Source organism: Tachypleus tridentatus, chromosome 3, assembly GCF_004210375.1.
Source record: "Tachypleus tridentatus isolate NWPU-2018 chromosome 3, ASM421037v1, whole genome shotgun sequence".
Lineage (NCBI taxonomy): Eukaryota > Metazoa > Arthropoda > Merostomata > Xiphosura > Limulidae > Tachypleus > Tachypleus tridentatus.
Window position 1 is genome coordinate 113,174,761 of NC_134827.1, and position 16,144 is coordinate 113,190,904.

Genomic DNA, 16,144 nt, shown 5'->3' on the forward strand with positions numbered 1-16,144 from the left:
ATACACTGTTAGATTGTCGAACGTTAATTTTAATAGATTGTTAGATTGTCGAATGTTGATTTAAATATTAAGATCTTTTTTTACTATTAAATGTTGTCTACTTTATAATGATTGAAAGTGTTATAAAAAGAAATACTTCTTACTGTAAAAACTGTATCTTGTAATAAAATAATATATAATGAGTAAATTTATTCAGAATGATATATAAAAGTGTATTGAGATACCAGATTAAGTTGTGTGGAATATAACTTTAGTTTGACTGAGAGATAATATTGAGATACCAGATTAAGTTGTGTGGAATATAACTTTAGTTTTACTGAGAGATAATATTGAGATACCAGATTAAGTTGTGTGGAATATAACTTTAGTTTTACTGAGAGATAATATTGAGATACCAGATTAAGTTGTGTGGAATATAACTTTAGTTTTACTGAGAGATAATATTGAGATACCAGATTAAGTTGTGTGGAATATAACTTTAGTTCTACTAAGAGATAATATTGAGATACCAGATTAAGTTGTGTGGAATATAACTTTATTTTTACTGAGAGATAATATTGAGATACCAGATTAAGTTGTGTGGAATATAACTTTAGTTCTACTAAGAGATAATATTGAGATACCAGATTAAGTTGTGTTAAAGTGTGTGGAATATAACTTTAGTTTTATTGAGAGATAATATTGAGATACCAGATTAAGTTGTGTGGAATATAACTTTAGTTTTACTGAGAGATAATATTGAGATACCAGATTAAGTTGTGTGGAATATAACTTTAGTTTTACTGAGAGATAATATTGAGATACCAGATTAAGATGTGTGGAATATAACTTTAGTTTTACTGAGAGATATTGAGATACGAGATTAAGTTGTGTGGAATATAACTTTAGTTTTACTGAGAGATAATATTGAGATACCAGATTAAGTTGTGTGGAATATAACTTTAGTTTTACTGAGAGATAATATTGAGATACCAGATTAAGTTGTGTGGAATATAACTTTAGTTCTACTAAGAGATAATATTGAGATACCAGATTAAGTTGTGTTAAAGTGTGTGGAATATAACTTTAGTTTTACTGAGAGATAATATTGAGATACCAGATTAAGTTGTGTTAAAGTGTGTGGAATATAACTTTAGTTTTACTGAGAGATAATATTGAGATACCAGATTAAGTTGTGTTAAAGTGTGTGGAATATAACTTTAGTTCTACTAAGAGATAATATTGAGATACCAGATTAAGTTGTGTTAAAGTGTGTGGAATATAACTTTAGTTCTACTAAGAGATAATATTGAGATACCAGATTAAGTTGCGTTAAAGTGTGTGGAATATAACTTTAGTTCTACTAAGAGATAATTAAATGAAACAAGATTAAATGTTTCAAATTTATAATCTTCTGCAGAGGAGTAAGTAGGGTAAGGAATTAATAGATGATTTTGTTAAGTGTTAGTAAGAACATTGTGAACAAGTGAATAGTTGTGATAAGGGTCAGTGACACCTTACGTTAAGTGTTACCAACAACAGTTGATGGCTTTCCTTATGATGGAGAACCTAATTTTGTTTTATTTAGAAACCATATTGTTTTATTTGTGATGCTCTCTTTTTTCCCCTCTTCTGTCTGTATACTTTCTTCTCAAGGGATAAAGCATTACACTGTTTTTACAAATTTAGGTTAAATCTATAAATGTTTATTTTCTATTTCAGATACTGAAGTATTGTGATAACATCCATGGGAAATGGCATTTTTCAGAAATTCGAGCTATCTTTACAAGGAGATATTTCCTACAATATAATGCTGTAGAAATTTTTTTGGCTTCTAGAAGTGAGTATGATATAGAGTAAGACTTGAAATATGTTTTCTCTTTATGGATTCAAAAAATAGGGAAATTAATGTAATATCATTCATTAGAAACATATGAGATTTTAAAACTCTCAAGATAATATACAGTAATACAGTATGCAGAGATAATATTGCAACTTTAAATGTGTAAAGTTGTGTGAGCTTTTAATACCTGGAAAGTCTTAGGAAACTTCTTTAACATGAGACAGACCTTTAATATCTTAACATTGTGTTCTGGAGTCATGAATGTTTTTTTACTGAATAATTTTTTTAAACATTTACTTAATGGATTCCCCATTTTAAAGGCCCATTTCTCAGAGATGTATTGCATGTCACATATTTAAACTTTATTCATGCTTTCTGATTGTGTTACCACCTTGTTAATCAAATGTACTTTTGTGCAAGTTGCTTGTTAGAGCTGATGAGTGATGTAGCAGTTGCTACTTGATATGGGTTTATCTATGTTTTCAGATGCTTCAAGTTTACTCAAATATTCCGGACAAGTACAATTTTAGTGACATTGGGTCAGTGGTCATATTTATGAAATATTTTGTCATGTGTGAAGGAAGTTTTCATAAAGTACATCATATAATAACGACACTCCAAGTTTTGTTTACTTAAAGCACATCGTATAATAACGACACTCCAAGTTTTGTTTACTTAAAGCACATAAAACAAAATCCTACAACACTGTTTCATCCATTTGAAAGTTTTTGCTAGATTTTTACTACACTTTTAGACATTGTACTATCAATTTAGGTCTAACTAAGGAGAAATAATTAAAATGTTGCAAGATAAAATAAACATACTTCTATTACATAGTTCTAATTTTATTTTATAAGCTTTAGTGATAACCACTCAACATGTCGTTGTTCAGGTTTGAACACATTGTACAATATTATAGTCAATGTGGTGGATGCAGGTTTGAACACGTTGTACAGTGTTATAGCAGATATTGTGGGTGCAGGCTTGAACACATTGCACAGTGTTATAGCAGATGTTGTGGGTGCAGGTTTGAACACATTCTACAGTTTTATACTTGATGTGGTGGGTGCAGGTTTGAACACATTCTACAGTTTTATACTTGATGTGGTGGGTGCAGGTTTGAACACATTGCACAGTGTTATAGCAGATGTGGTGGGTGCAGGTTGGAACACATTCTACAGTTTTATACTTGATGTGGTGGGTGCAGGTTTGAACACATTGCACAGTGTTATAGCAGATGTGGTGGGTGCAGGTTTGAACACATTGCACAGTGTTATAGCAGATGTGGTGGGTGCAGGTTTGAACACATTGCACAGTGTTATAGCAGATGTGGTGGGTGCAGGTTTGAACACATTGTACAGTGTTATAGCAAATGTTGTGGGTGCAGGTTTGAACACATTGTACAGTGTTCTAGCAGATGTGGTGGGTGCAGGTTGGAACACATTCTACAGTTTTATACTTGATGTGGTGGGTGCAGATTGGAACACATTCCAAAGTTTTATACTTGATGTGGTGGGTAGAGGTTTGAACACATCCTTCATGTTATAGTTGATGTGGTGGGTGCAGGTTTGAACACATCCTACAGTTTTATCCTTGATGTGGTGGGTGCAGGTTTGAACACATTCTGCAGTTTTATCCTTGATGTGGTGGGTGCAGGTTTGAACACATTCTGCAGTTTTATCCTTGATGTGGTGGGTGCAGGTTTGAACACATTCTGCAGTTTTATCCTTGATGTGGTGGGTGCAGGTTTGAACACATTCTGCAGTTTTATCCTTGATGTGGTGGGTGCAGGTTTGAACACATCCTACAGTTTTATCCTTGATGTGGTGGGTGCAGGTTTGAACACATTTGATATTCTAACGTGAATGTAAGATGACTACCATATAAGGTTTGTCCTGATACATATACAATTGTGTTTGTCTCATAGTCCTGGAATTTGGCATTCTAATAATTCAATATTCTGTGAGAGTAATGATAAATTCAGACATTATAATATTTTTCTCTATCGTTTCCAGGTGCAGAAGCCATAATCTGGAACATCAACATCTTAACTGTAGAGTATTATTTGTTTAAAATGATGATTTCAGTTCTTGACACAATATATGTTTACATTATTTCATTATAAGGAAATATAAAAAAGCCCACTTGTTTGAGTTATAATTATGAATTATAACTTATATTTCTTTTTACAGCATCAATTATGTTTTCATTTGATGACACTGCTACTGTCAAAAAGGTGATGCATGCACTGCCATCTGTTGGTATTGGTGTTAAATACGGAATTCCACAATCCGTGTGAGTTTATTGTTATTTTGACAGTTATGGTGATTTCATCTTAAATTCCACATTGTTTAGCACACTGATAGCAGACTAAAAACTCACATTTACAGTACATTAATAGTACACTGTAAAACCCACATTGTTTAGTATTCTAATAACTGTCATTTATTATACTGATAGCACTGTAAAACCTGGTGTGCTCTGTTAGTGGAATTTGTTAAAATGTTTTATACCTATTAGTACTCCTGGGTCATTTATTGTAAACCTACCTTTGGCTACAGATTTGTGCATGTTTAAAGTCTGGTAATAGAACTATGTACTCTGATGTTGTTCTTATATTAGGCACAGCTGATATTTTGAATTAGATGGAATGTTATTTATTGATTTCTTGTGTATTTTCTTTTGTTCACAGGAACGTTTATCTAAATATATGTTTTCTCCATAGAGATAACTTTTCAGTGTGCTAGTTTTTCATGAAGAAAAAATATTTTAAAGGTTCTTTGTTTCAAGTTTTTTTGTAAAGATAAAGACTGTTCTAAAGGTTCTTTGTTTCAAGTTTATTGTAAAAATAAAGTCTGTTTTAAAGGTTCTTTGTTTCAAGTTTTTTTTAAAGATAAAGACTGTTCTAAAGGTTCTTTGTTTCAAGTTTATTGTGAAAATAAAGTCTGTTTTAAAGGTTATTTGTTTGAAGTTTTTTTTGTAAAGATAAAGACTGTTCTAAAGGTTCTTTGTTTCAAGTTTTTTTGTAAAGATAAAGATTGTTCTAAAGGTTCTTTGTTTCAAGTTTATTGTGAAAATAAAGGCTGTTCTAAAGGTTCTTTGTTTCAAGTTTTTTTGTAAAGATAAAGACTGTTCTAAAGATTCTTTGTTTCAAGATTTTTTGTAAAGATAAAGACTGTTCTAAAGATTCTTTGTTTCTAGTTTATTGTGAAAATAAAGTCTGTTGTAAAGGTTATTTGTTTCAAGTTTTTTTGTAAAGAAAAACACTGTCCTAAAGGTTCTTTGTTTCTATTCTAGGAAGGCATCTCTCATGACTCCGAGACAAATTCTACATCAGTCAAACATGACTCAGAAGTGGCAGCGAAGAGAGATTTCCAATTTTGATTACTTGATGTTTCTGAATACAGTTGCAGGTGAGTGTAGAATACATCAAGAGAACATTCTGATCCTGAACATTATCTTAGTTTTAGTGCTTGATGTTTCTGAATACAGTTGCAGGTGAGTGTAGAATACATCAAGAGAACATTCTGGTCCTGAACATTATCTTGGTTTTAGTACTTGATGTTTCTGAATACAGTTGCAGGTGAGTGTAGAATACATCAAGAGAACACTCTGGTCCTGAACATTATCTTAGTTTTAGTACTTGATGTTTCTGAATACAGTTGCAGGTGAGTGTAGAATGCATCAAGAGAACATTCTGGTCCTAAACATTAGTTTTAGTGCTTGATGTTTCTGAATACAGTTGCAGGTGAGTGTAGAATACATCAAGAGAACATTCTGGTCCTGAACATTATCTTAATTTTAGTATTTGAGTCTGATTAAAACATGAAACAGTTTATTATTGCTGTTATAAGTTAAGTTTATAATACATAAATAATATATTTTTGACATTATTTTATGAACAATTAGGGAGAACATATAATGACTTAAACCAGTACCCAGTGTTTCCTTGGATTCTTACGAACTACGAGTCACCAGAGCTGGACCTTAGTCTGCCGAGTAACTACAGAGATTTGTCCAGGGTATGCTTTCTTTATCACAGCACAAACATGTTCACCATTTTCGTTTATCACAACACAAACATGTTCACCATACTTTATCACAACACAAACCTGTTCACCATACTTTATCACAACACAAACCTGTTCACCATTGTTTATCACCACAAACCTGTTCACCATACTTTGTTTATCACAACACAAATCTGTTCACCATAGTTAATCACAATACAATCCTGTTCACCATAATTTACTTATGACTACAAAAACATGTTCACCAATAACAAAAATAGTGAAATTGTGTTATGTATTTTTTTAAATTGTGTTACATATTTTTGTTTTCTAAGTATACAACTCTGTAAATGTTTTGTTTTCATACCATGACAAAGGTGTATTTCTAACTGTGTACATGTGGATACAGTAGCTTCTTTGTTTTTCTGTAAAATTTTTAAACATCTTCAAAGTTCAAGGTTATTGGTATTTGACCAAAGTCTCTCCAAATATTAAGAAATATTATGTTTTTGGTTTAAGATTTATTTCTAGGTTTATTGCATATTGGTTTATTTCATACCAGCTGGTTTCCATTTTAAAAATAAAACTTTAGATTTGTTCTAAAGTAAAATAACTAATATAAAGAGGGTGAAGTGATGATTGTGAGAAGTTTCTAATATGTGTGACTTTAATTCATAGATAACATTCAGTTTCAGATGTTGGTTTTGATGTCTTTGTTTTGTTTGTAAAATAGTTATATTTTTAAGTAAGCATCATTGAACTGTAGATCAAGTGTTTGTATAAATGTGTACTTTGTTTAACTATGACCTTTGATGACTTTGTGAAGGGACATTACTGTTTATTTCACACTGTGAATACTTGTTAAAGTCTTCATAAAGATACACATGTTCACATTTCATCTTTTGTCATAGCCTATTGGAGCTCTGAACCCAAGTAGAAGAACCTACTATGAGGAAAGGTATCAAACCTGGGACAACGACAACATTCCTCCCTATCACTATGGGACACACTATTCTAATGCTGCTTATACATTGAACTGGCTGGTCAGATTGGTATGTGTTGAAGGTTACTCTTTTCACTCTTTCCTAGTTATTTTCAGTGATGATACATCTGTTTATTAAATAGTTATGTTCCTTTTTCTACTCATCTCCATGTATGTTGTTTGGCTCATGATGTAAAATTTTATTTGTTTAATTGTCTGTTTGTGTGTCTACATATGTTCACACATCTGCACTGTTTTCTCTGTCATCCTGCCATTACTTGTATGTTTGGATCCATCTCTGTAAATGTTTCTTTGTTTCTGTCTTTGACGTTTTTGACACTGTTGTATATCTTCAGACAATGTTCTCTGTAAATTGAAAAAAAACTGCTTTGAATGAAATGATAAAAAAGTAAGTTATATAAAATGGCTTGTAGTAAAACTTTGTACATAATTCACATGGCCTTAATCTTACTTTTTGTAAAACAAAATGTTACTGTTTAGCTCATTCACTCTGTTGTTTGTGCAACGAGCCTGACAGTTTGACACAACAGAAACACAGCAGTAGAAACAGAAACCATGATGAGATTTCATGTTATTATGTCGTTCCAGTTTACTAAGATCCCACGTAAGACATTACTCGAAGATATAACATATAAGTAAATGTTACTTGGAGATAATCACATGTTACTAAATGTCACTTATAAGTATCACATCACTAAATGATACCTAGAGATCTCACATGTCACTGAACCTTTCTTAGAGATCCACTTCACTGAACTTTTCTTACAAAACCCATGTTATCAAGGTTAGTTAAGGTTCGTATGTGTTACTAAAGAATAATTACTTCCAAAACTAATAATTTCGACAGAATAATTTTGTTCTCTATAGACAGTTTCAGTCAATAAATAGTAAAGTTTGTTTTTACTAAAGGTGTTTTAAAACAGTTGATAATCTTTTAGCAGTAGTAAATAAAAATGTAATGCTTAATGTTTATACTAATATGTTTGTTTACTGAACTAATTTGTGCCTAGGAACCTTTTACCACAATCTACCTTGCCCAACAAGGCGGAAAATTCGAACGTCCAAGTCAAATGTTTTCATCAATAGCCTTGTCTTGGAAGAACTGCCAGAGGGACACATCTGATGTCAAGGTTGAATACCTTTTGGTTTTGTATCAGAATTAGTGTACCTTACAAGTAGGATTTTCTTTAGATTTTAAAATGGTCAAATTAAAAAATCATTTTTCTTTTACATGTAATAAAATTATCAAAACTAACGAGAAACGATTGTTGCTGGATAATAGCAAGGAAGTAATATTTTTAAAAGTAGTAAATCTTAGGATAACAGCTCTGGTTTGTACAAAATCATTATGTGAATCTTTAGTGCAGCTGTTTGAATTCTTGTTTTTTATTTATTTTTATAAAGTAAATAAAATTTTCACATTAGATAATAAGAAAATGTAGTTGAACAAATTTAAGTAAAAGAATCTTCATGAATCTGAAATACACACAAATCACCAGATATGATTATAACTTGATGAATATAAAGAATCATCAAACACATACAGAATTAACACTACTAGTCCAAATAACTTGATGAACACAAAGAATCATCAAACACATACAGAATTAACACTACTAGTCCAAATAACTTGATGAATATAAAGAATCATCAAACACATACAGAATTAACACTACTAGTCCAAATAACTTGATGAACACAAAGAATCATCAAACACATACAGAATTAACACTACTAGTCCAAATAACTTGATAAATATAAAGAATCATCAAACACATACAGAATTAACACTACTAGTCCAAATAACTTGATGAACACAAAGAATCATTAAACACATACAGAATTAACACTACTAGTCCAAATAACTTGATGAATATAAAGAATCATCAAACACATACAGAATTAACACTACTAGTCCAAATAACTTGATGAACACAAAGAATCATCAAACACATACAGAATTAACACTACTAGTCCAAATAACTTGATGAACACAAAGAATCATTAAACACATACAGAATTAACACTACTAGTCCAAATAACTTGATGAATATAAAGAATCATCAAACACATACAGCATTAACACTACTAGTCCAAATAACTTGATGAACACAAAGAATCATCAAACACATACAGAATTAACACTACTAGTCCAAATAACTTGATGAATATAAAGAATCATCAAACACATACAGAATTAACACTACTAGTCCAAATAACTTGATGAACACAAAGAATCATCAAACACATACAGAATTAACACTACTAGTCCAAATAACTTGATGAATATAAAGAATCATCAAACACATACAGAATTAACACTACTAGTCCAAATAACTTGATGAACACAAAGAATCATCAAACACATACAGAATTAACACTACTAGTCCAAATAACTTGATGAATATAAAGAATCATCAAACACATACAGAATTAACACTACTAGTCCAAATAACTTGATGAACACAAAGAATCATCAAACACATACAGAATTAACACTACTAGTCCAAATAACTTGATGAATATAAAGAATCATCAAACACATACAGAATTAACACTACTAGTCCAAATAACTTGATGAATATAAAGAATCATCAAACACATACAGAATTAACACTACTAGTCCAAATAACTTGATGAATATAAAGAATCATCAAACACATACAGAATTAACACTACTAGTCCAAATAACTTGATGATGAAGACAAAAAATCATTAAACACATACAGAATTAACACTACTAGTCCAAATAACTTGATGATGAAGACAAAAAATTATCAAACAAATACAGAATTAACACTACTTGTCCAAATAACTTTATGAACATAAAGAATCATCAAACACATACAGAATTAACACTACTAGTCCAAATAACTTGATGAACACAAAGAATCATCAAACACATACAGAATTAACACTACTAGTCCAAATAACTTGATGAATATAAAGAATCATCAAACACATACAGAATTAACACTACTAGTCCAAATAACTTGATGAATATAAAGAATCATCAAACACATACAGAATTAACACTACTAGTCCAAATAACTTGATGAACACAAAGAATCATCAAACACATACAGAATTAACACTACTAGTCCAAATAACTTGATGAACACAAAGAATCATCAAACACATACAGAATTAACACTACTAGTCCAAATAACTTGATGAATATAAAGAATCATCAAACACATACAGAATTAACACTACTAGTCCAAATAACTTGATGAACACAAAGAATCATCAAATTCATACGCAACTAACACTACAGATAACTTGATTCTGTTGATTTTGTTTAGGAGTTAATTCCTGAGTTTTTCTACTTACCTGAAATGTTTGTCAACAAGAGTGGATATCAGTTAGGGAAACTAGACAGTGGAACAGCAGCTGGTTGTGTCCAGCTTCCACCATGGGCTGCTTCCCCAGAGGAGTTTGTAAGAATCAACAGAATGGTATTTTTTTTCCTTCGTTTCTCTGTTACTAACGTATTATTTATACGTAAATAACCTCTCAGTACTTGTGAAAAACAACAACAACTATTATTTTTATAAGAAATAACATTTGTTGAAATAGAAATATTTACACAAAATCAGTTACTCCAAAGAACAGTGAGATCATCATGGTTTTGTTGAATATTTAAACAATAGCATCACTTTGACTAAAGGTTTACACTAAGGATAAGCTCCTTGTTCTTAGATTGTTGTTCTCTTATGAGTTTTGAGTAATGTAAGTATACAAAAGCTGTGTATCTTTATCAAAAAGTCTTACATGCTGTGAAACATTTATGAATTATATCAAATCTTTTGTTGTGATACGTATTATTACTAATGAAACATCCCTTGCTTACAATGGGCAAAACACAGGCAGCTCATTTGTATATCTGTGCTTAAATACAACCAAACCAAAATAGAACTCATTAAAAACCTAATAGTGTTTAACAAAACAAGTAGTAATGTAAATCTGATGTTATTATTCCTTGCTTAATATCTTAACAGTATTAATTTAGTTCAAACCTTTTTGCTCGACAACTGAACACTTAATTGGGTGTGAATGGTTTTTTCTTGATGACTGGACACTTACTTTGTGTGAACACTTCTTGATGGCAACTGAACACTTACTTTGTGTTAACATTTCTTGATGGCAACTGAACACTTACTTTGTGTTAACATTTCTTGATGGCAACTGAACACTTACTTTGTGTTAAAATTTCTTGATGGCAACTGAACACTTACTTTGTGTTAACATTTCTTGATGGCAACTGAACACTTACTTTGTGTGAACACTTCTTGATGGCAACTGAACACTTACTTTGTGTGAACACTTCTTGATGGCAACTGAACACTTACTTTGTGTGAACATTTCTTGATGGCAACTGAACACTTACTTTGTGTGAACACTTCTTGATGGCAACAATGAACTGCATCTGTGAAAACATTTAGTGCAGAAGACTTAGAATGAAAGCAGTTAGTCAGAAAATGACTATCTTGATTCATGTCAATAACTTAACACGGCTAATTTAATGAAAACCTTTTATGTTTAGTAATTGAACACAATTAATTTGATTGGTTTTCTCTCAGTAACTTGACAATTAATTTGGTGTGAAGATTTCTTGTTGGTAGTTGAACACTTATTTTGATGTGAACAGTTCTTCGTGGTAATTGAACACTTAATTTCTTGTAGGTGTTTCTTTCTTGGTAACTGAGTCTTTATTTGGTGTAATACTTGTTGCGAAGTGACTGAACATTTCTGTGATGTAAACACTTGTTGCTTGGTCACCATGTATTTATTTGCAGGCTCTGGAGTCAGAGTTTGTCTCCTGTCAACTTCACCAGTGGATAGATTTAATCTTCGGCTACAAACAGAGAGGTCAGTCATGTAGGAACTAGGGAGAATATGTTATCATCTAGATTTGTTGATTGTTTCAACAAATATTTATTTCTTAGTACTGCTTTAATGTTGATTTGCTTTCGTTCTAGTGGTGTGTGCCAGATATTAGAAAGACACTGTTTGCATGATACATTTCTGAAAATTCATTATTGTTATTAACTCTAGCAAAACATACAAGATTTTAGTAAGTTACAAGATAATGTCAATGAAGGTTCATTATTAATATTTGTTTTAGTTATACTTTGTTGTTGACATGTCACATTAATAAAGATTTGTTATTAACATTTGTTTTAGTAATACTTTGTTGACATGTCACATTAATAAAGATTTGCTATTAACATTTGTTTTAGTAACACTTTGTTGTTGACATGTTACATCAATAAAGATTTGTTATTAACATTTGTTTTAGTAACACTTTGTTGTTGACATGCTACATTAATAAAGATTTGTTATTAATATTTGTTTTAGTAATACTTTGTTGTTGACATGTTACATTAATAAAGATTTGTTATTAACATTTGTTTTAGTAATACTTTGTTGTTGACATGTTACATTAATAAAGATTTGTTATTAACATTTGTTTTAGTAATACTCTTTGTTGACATGTTACATTAGTAAAGATTTGTTATTAACATTTGTTTTAGTAATACTTTGTTGTTGACATGTTATATTAATAAAGATTTGTTATTAACATTTGTTTTAGTAATACTTTGTTGTTGACATGTTACATTAATAAAGATTTGTTATTAACATTTGTTTTAGTTATACCTTGTTGTTGACATGTTACATTAATAAAGATTTGTTATTAACATTTGTTTTAGTTATACTTTGTTGTTGACATGTTACATTAATAAAGATTTGTTATTAACATTTGTTTTAGTTATACCTTGTTGTTGACATGTTACATTAATAAAGATTTGTTATTAACATTTGTTTTAGTAACACTTTGTTGTTGACATGTTACATTAATAAAGATTTGTTATTAACATTTGTTTTAGTTATACCTTGTTGTTGACATGTTACATTAATAAAGATTTGTTATTAACATTTGTTTTAGTAATACTTTGTTGTTGACATGTTACATTAATAAAGATTTGTTATTAACATTTTTTTTAGTAATACTTTGTTGTTGACATGCTACATTAATAAAGATTCATTGTTTTATTGACTTCTATCATTATGCTTGTTAGGACCTGAAGCTATACGAGCAACGAATGTTTTTTACTACACCACTTATGAAGGAACCATTGATTGGGAAAACATGAAGGACTTGTCCATGAGAGAGGTTAATGATAAATATTTTTATGGATATAGATTCAGTTATAAACTTAATTTTGTAACTTCTAATGCTAATATTCAATATTTGATGTATATATATTCTGTACTAAACTTATTCAGTAATATCTTATGCTTATTTTAAATATTTAATGGATATAGATTCAGTACTAAATTATTTTGTAATACTTTACATGTATTTGATACATAGGATCAACTTGTTTGTATTGGATTTTAGTGAATGTCATATATATGATGGTGTCTTTATTGGATATTAGTAAATGTTATACATACTATGAAGGTGTCTGTATTGGATATTAGTAAATGTTATACATATGATGAAGGTGTCTGTATTGGATATTAGTAAATGTTATACATATGATGAAGGTGTCTGTATTGGATATTAGTAAATGTTATACATACTATGAAGGTGTCTGTATTGGATATTAGTAAATGTTATACATACGATGAAGGTGTCTGTATTGGATATTAGTAAATGTTATACATACTGTGAAGGTGTCTGTATTGGATGTTAGTGAATGTTATACATACGATGAAGGTGTCTGTATTGGATATTAGTAAATGTTATACATACGATGAAGGTGTCTGTATTGGATATTAGTAAATGTTATACATACTATGAAGGTGTCTGTATTGGATGTTAGTGAATGTTATACATACGATGAAGGTGTCTGTATTGGATGTTAGTGAATGTTATACATACGATGAAGGTGTCTGTATTGGATGTTAGTGAGTGTTACACATACGATGAAGGTGTCTGTATTGGTATTGGTGAATGTTATATGTACAGTGAAGGTGTCTGTATTGGTATTGGTGAATGTTATATGTACAGTGAAGGTGAAATTGTAAAGATTTTCAATCTTGAATCTTGATAGAAATTACTTGCAAAATGCTTGTGTTGTGGAGGGGTTACTACACTAAACAGTTTGAATATCCTTAACCTAATTTATTAATATAGATCCTAATAACTTAAGGCTATATATAGAGTGGTTAATTAATTCCTGTTTTCTCATACAGGCCCTTGAGAATCAGGTTCGTATGCTTGGCCAGACCCCCCCACAGTTGCTGCAGGAACCACACCCACCTCGTTCATCACCAGTTCATTTGGTGAGTTGATTCCATTGTATCGAACACAAAATACCTTTAAAATAAAGTATAGATTGTAGTAATACTTCTAATGTAATATAAACAGTAAACTAGGTTTAATATGTATTGTAGACTAATAATATTTCTAATATATTGTCAACATTAAACTAATTTCATTTGTAGTGTAGACTAGTAATATTTCTAATATATTGTCAACATTAAACTAGATTTCATTTGTAGTGTAGACAGTGGCAATATTTCTAATATAGTGTCAATAGTAAACTAGTGTAGACTAATAATATTTCTAATATATTGTCAACATTAAACTAGATTTCATTTGTAGTGTAGACAGTAGTAATATTTCTAATATAGTGTCAATAGTAAACTAGTGTAGACTAATAATATTTTTAATATATTGTCAACATTAAATTAGATTTCATTTGTAGTGTAGACTGTAGTAATATTTCTAATATAATGTCAATAGTAAACTAGTGTAGACTAATAATATTTCTAATATAATGTCAATAGTAAACTAGTGTAGACTAATAATATTTCTAATATAATGTCAATAGTAAACTAGTGTAGACTAATAATAATATTTCTTTCTTTAAGAAATATTTGGTAACTTTCTTTAAGGAAGTTTGGTAATTGGTATATTTAAGAAATATTTCATAAGCCTGTTTAATAATGTTTGGTAACTGTTTTATTTAAGAAATATTTAGTAACTCTTTGTTCAAGAAAGTTTGGTAACTACTTTGTTCAAAAATATTTAGTAAGTGTTTGTTCAAGAAAGTTCGGTAACTACTTTGTTCAAAAATATTTAGTAAGTGTTTGTTCAAGAAAGTTTGGTAACTACTTTGTTCAAAAATATTTAGTAAGTCTTTGTTCAAGAAAGTTCGGTAACTTTTATTTAAGAAATTATTAGTAACTCATTTTTTAAGTTACTTTGGTGACTGTTTTATTTAAGAAATATTTTGTAACACTTTCTTTAAGAAATATTTGATAACTCGTTGTTTAGGGAAATATGATATCTGTTTTATTTAAGTAATATATAGTAACTCTTTGATGAAGAAAGTGTTGTTACTGTTTTGTATCAGATATAATTAGTAAGTCTTTGTTTAAGGAAGTTTGGTAACTGTTTTATTTAAGAAGTGTTTGGTAACTTTTATTTAAGAAATATTTAGTAACTCATTTTTAAATTAGTTTGATGACTGTTTTATTTAAGAAATATTTTGAACACTTTCTTTAAGAAATATTTAGTAAGTCCTTGTTTAAGAAAGTTTGGCAACTGCTTTGTTTACAAAATATTTAGTAACTCTTTATTTAAGAAAGATTGGTAACTGTTTCATTTAAGAAATATTAAGTAACTTTGTGTAAGAATGTTTGGTAACTGTTTTACATTTTAGAAATATTTAGTATCTTCTTATTGGTAAGTTTTATTTTAGAAATATTTAGTAGCTCAGTTTAAGGAATTTCGGTAACTGTGTTATTTAAGAAATATTTAGTAACTTTTAGTTTAAGTAAGTTTGGTAACTATTTTATTTAAGATATATTTACTAATACTTTAAGAAGGTTTGGTAACTGTTTTATTTAACAAGTATTTAATAAGTCTTTGTTTATGAAAGTTTGGTAATTGTTTTATTTAACAAATATTTAGTAACTCTGTTTAAGAAGTTTTGGTAACTGTTTTATTTAAGAAAAAATTACTTACATTTTAAGAAACTTTGGTAACTGTTTTGTTTGATAAATATTTAGTAACACTTTGTTCAAGAAAGTTTGGTTATCATTTTGTTCAAGAAATATGTACTAAGTCTTTGTTTCAAAACTTTGGAAACTGTTTTATTTGAGGAATATTTAGTAGCTCTGTTTAATAATGTTTGGTAAGTGTTTTGTTTTTGAAGTAGTTAGTAACTGTTTAACGATGTTTGGTAATTGTTTTTTCACAAAATATTTGGTAAGTCTTTATTTAAGAAAGTTTGGTAACTTTTATTAAAGAAATATTTAGTATCTCTTTGTTTAAGGAAGTTTGGTAAC

At 29.6% G+C, this 16,144-nt stretch overlaps 1 protein-coding gene across 1 annotated transcript in view; it reads left to right on the forward strand.

Moving 5' to 3' along the window:
* The window catches only part of LOC143247788 (neurobeachin-like), a 136,474-nt gene that overhangs the window by 102,655 nt on the left and 17,675 nt on the right, over nt 1-16,144 (forward strand). The window contains 10 exon segments of the mRNA XM_076496265.1: nt 1,702-1,819; nt 4,015-4,117; nt 5,120-5,235; nt 5,732-5,844; nt 6,744-6,884; nt 7,846-7,965; nt 10,141-10,293; nt 11,635-11,707; nt 12,919-13,013; nt 14,042-14,131. Of these exon segments, the coding sequence (XP_076352380.1) occupies nt 1,702-1,819; nt 4,015-4,117; nt 5,120-5,235; nt 5,732-5,844; nt 6,744-6,884; nt 7,846-7,965; nt 10,141-10,293; nt 11,635-11,707; nt 12,919-13,013; nt 14,042-14,131 (1,122 nt within the window).